This window comes from Gymnodraco acuticeps, unplaced genomic scaffold (genome assembly GCF_902827175.1).
Source record: "Gymnodraco acuticeps unplaced genomic scaffold, fGymAcu1.1, whole genome shotgun sequence".
In the NCBI taxonomy this organism is placed as follows: Eukaryota; Metazoa; Chordata; class Actinopteri; order Perciformes; family Bathydraconidae; genus Gymnodraco; species Gymnodraco acuticeps.
This window is the reverse complement of record NW_022990622.1, coordinates 907,796-911,274: the sequence shown is the minus strand read 5'-3', so window position 1 is coordinate 911,274 and position 3,479 is coordinate 907,796. Positions and strand designations below refer to the sequence as shown.

Sequence of the window (3,479 nt, the reverse complement as noted above, 5' to 3'; positions counted from 1 at the left end):
ACCAATACAACAGGAGTTTGCCAAACCATACCAGTAATAATTAAATATCTCCCATTTCTGTCAGAAATAATGTTAGTGGTGGAAAAATGTATCCTCTTATTTATGAGGATTGCAACACCTCTGGCTTTGGAGTCAAAATCTGAGTGGAAGACCTGACTATAATGTTGATTTTTTTAGCCTATGGTGGTCTTTGATGCGTAAGTGTGTCTCCTGTAAAAAAAACGACATCTGCATTTAACTTTCTGAGGTGAGAAAAAACTCTTGACCTTTTGACAGGGCTGTTCATAGCCTTTACATTCCAGGACAATAATTTTGTGGAGTTAGGTCTATCTGGAGTCAAACCATTATTCGCCATCTATCCCATACGAACTGGAAAGTGCAGTGGCCCAGGCTATAGGCTACATGCACTAGGGTCTGAGACGTACTTCCGCCTTAGCCGTTATACTGCTCGGACGCTTCCGGGTTGCTTCTGGTCTGCGTAGCTGAGCGTCCACAAATGTTTTACTGTTTAAATCTGTGGTTTAAATATGAGTCGACGGAAGATTTTCAAAACGGAGCATTTGCAAAGACAAGTAAAGAACTACTCCGAGCACTGCTGTGTCCCACTTTGTACGGCGTCAGCTAAATTCAACGGCGTCCTAAGTTTCCATGGCTTTCCGACCGAACTCGAGCTGCGAAGACAGTGGCTGGTTAAAATACGACGCGATAACTTTACAATCTCCTCTCACTCCAAGGTCTGCAGTCGTCACTTCGCTACGGATCAACTAATAGAGCCAAAAACCCTTGATGGCCGTAGGAGGCTTGTGAAAGGTGCTGTCCCAACTCTGTTTGAGTGGAATCACTTCACTGCTCAAACACCGCGGGCTAGTGTTTGGGAGAGAAGGGAGCGGCCCACTGAACCAGTCTCTCGGGAGGAGCAGGAAGAGCACATCGATGTCCGTGACCATGATTACTGCTCAACCCCTGAACCAGCTTCACTGGACATGTTCTCTCAAGCTACAGAAGACAACTCAAAAACATTGGAGGATCTGCAGAAGCAACTGCAGGAGTTAAGAGTCCAGCGAGAGTTTTGTTTACAGCGGTTTGCTGGCTCCGACGACAACATCCGATAGTACCAGGTAATGTTTTGGCTAAATTCTATCCAAGTTTTTGAGATGGGTTAGCTTATAAAGAATCCTGTTTACCTGCCGTTTGACTGCTGACTATTTGCATGCAGTGTTGGAATAAGTAGGCTACTCAACTTAACTGAAGTATAAGTACAAATACTATGGTTTGAAAATACTCCTGAACTGAACATGTAGAATCATAAATCCTGTGTTTTCATAAGTAACTAGAAACTATGAAGGTTAACTAAATGTGGTGGAGTAAAACATACTAATACTAACAACATACTGATAATACTTTACTACAAGTGGAAATCTTCAAAACCTTACCAAAGTAAAAGTACATGTCAATATCCAATGCGTTTCTCCCAGTTGCACACTTAAGAATGAAGAGTAAAAGTAGTCATTCTGTGTAAAATGTTCCCTGTATGTTTTAGATTATTATTACTGCCGCTTTAATGTAGTTGTTACATGTTACTGCTGTATATTACTATACCTGCACCAAGTGCCTTCTTAATCAGTCTATTTGAATTGTAATGTATTATAGCAAACAAGAGGAAAGCATTAGCCCATGTGTTACAGTTAACGAGTCAATTAATGACTGACATGTGTCTTTTGTGTACAGATTCCCGAGCTATAACCACCTGATGGCCTTCTGGTTTTTGATTGAGCCTTCCATTTATAAAATGGTTCGTGTTACAAGAGCGATATCAGCTGCCAAGAGGAATGAAGAAGTGGTTACACACGCACGTCCATCAACGGTAGGCTACGTTTCTTTTAACACACAATCTAAACACAAACTGAAGGGAAAATGTTTCTCCAACATTTCATTGCTTTCGTGTAGGCTAAAAGGCTATAGTACTCAATCCTTTTTGAATACATCAGAGAACTAAAACAACTTAATGTTTTTCCCATGGTGTGCTACACTCATGACATTAATATAGTACCCTTTCTTTGTTTATCTTCCAGAGACAGCTGCTTCAGCCAATTGACGAGTTCTTCCTTTTTCTCTGCTTCCTGTCGGTGGGTTTGAAAGAGAGGGACCTTGCAAACCGCTTCAACGTACACCAGTCCACTGTGAGCCGCATCATTGCAACATGGACGAGTTTTCTTACAACTTTATTGGGGTCACAGTGCATCTGGCTTACACCTGCAGAAGTTCAAGCCCACCTCCCAGAGGCATTCAAAGATTTCCCAGACACACAGGTGATCCTGGATTGCACAGAGCTGAGGTGTCAAACACCATCCTCACTCCTCCTCCAAAGTGAAATGTATTCTACATACAAATCTCACTGCACCATGAAAGCCCTGGTTGGCATAGCCCCACATGGCGCAGTAACATTTGTTTCCAGTCTGTATGGTGGTTCTGTCAGCGACAAGGAGATTTTCAAACAATCTGGAATAGCTGCGTTGTTGACTGAAAACATGGCAGTGATGGTAGATAAGGGCTTCCTGATCAGCGATTGCTGCAAATGCAAGGTGTACTGCCCACCTTTTCTGTCAAAGCAGAAGCAAATGCCAGCCTATCAGGTGAGGGAGACACAGGCCATTGCCAGACTGAGGGTTCATGTGGAGCGTGTCATTAGGAGGATAAAAGAGAACAAACTTTTTGATGGTGTCATCCTCCTGTCCCATGCCTACAACATCAACCAACTGTTTGCAGTAGCATGTATGCTGTCAAACTATCAGAACAAAGCACTGGTCAAGAAATGGGTGAAATAAGACAAGATGATGACACCTGTGCAGGTAGCTGTGATTAAGCTGGGTGAGCACACCGTAATCCCGTGTTGCCTGACACACACTAGTGTTTTGTTTGAATAAATGGTAAATAGCAAATTACAATGCGTTGATGATTTCTTACAAATGCACTGATTTACTATTCATTACACAAATCACTTCACTTTATTGTCTTTTTAAATACAATTGTATATTTATTTACATATATGAAATGTGACAAACAATATATATCAAAAACAAAATATTGAAATCACATTTTGTTGTCATTCAGAACACATGATTGAGGGATTGCCTCCTAAAAAGAATGACGGCTGAGCCAGGGTCTAGCAGCTAACTGCTTACAGAGTTAACAATGGCTACAGCGCCCACTACTTTTTTAATGACAGGTACTTCGGCATGTATGTGTAAAAAAAAAAAAAGTCTACTTTTTCTCTGATTGCTCTTTGCACTTCTGGATCTGTGTATATTCTTTGCACCAGGTAGTCCTCTTGTGCCCACACTACAAAATCACACCACTGCATCCCAGATACAAGAAGTTGACCCTGTACTTGCCAGTAATAGGCATGGCTTTTCTTGAGCTTAGGGGAGCCACATTCCATCTGCACATATTTGCAGTCGACATAATTTGGGACATTGGGA

At 41.8% G+C, this 3,479-nt stretch overlaps 1 protein-coding gene across 1 annotated transcript; it reads left to right on the top strand.

Moving 5' to 3' along the window:
• The first annotated feature begins 1,577 nt into the window (after positions 1 to 1,577).
• Positions 1,578 to 2,920, top strand: LOC117554648. Its single transcript, XM_034229108.1, has 2 exons — positions 1,578 to 1,864; positions 2,073 to 2,920. The coding sequence occupies exons 1-2, from the start codon at positions 1,751 to 1,753 to the stop codon at positions 2,823 to 2,825; spliced, it is 867 nt and encodes a 288-aa protein (XP_034084999.1). The 5' UTR covers positions 1,578 to 1,750; the 3' UTR covers positions 2,826 to 2,920.
• The last annotated feature ends 559 nt before the right edge of the window (positions 2,921 to 3,479 follow it).

What these genes read in the sequence shown, in the direction of transcription:
- LOC117554648 (XM_034229108.1), top strand. Translation starts at nt 1,751, where the DNA reads ATGGCCTTCTGGTTTTTGATTGAGCCTTCCATTTATAAAATGGTTCGT. An exon ending in CACACGCACGTCCATCAACG is followed by an intron (nt 1,865 to 2,072) that starts GTAGGCTACGTT and finishes TTTATCTTCCAG; the next exon opens with AGACAGCTGCTTCAGCCAAT.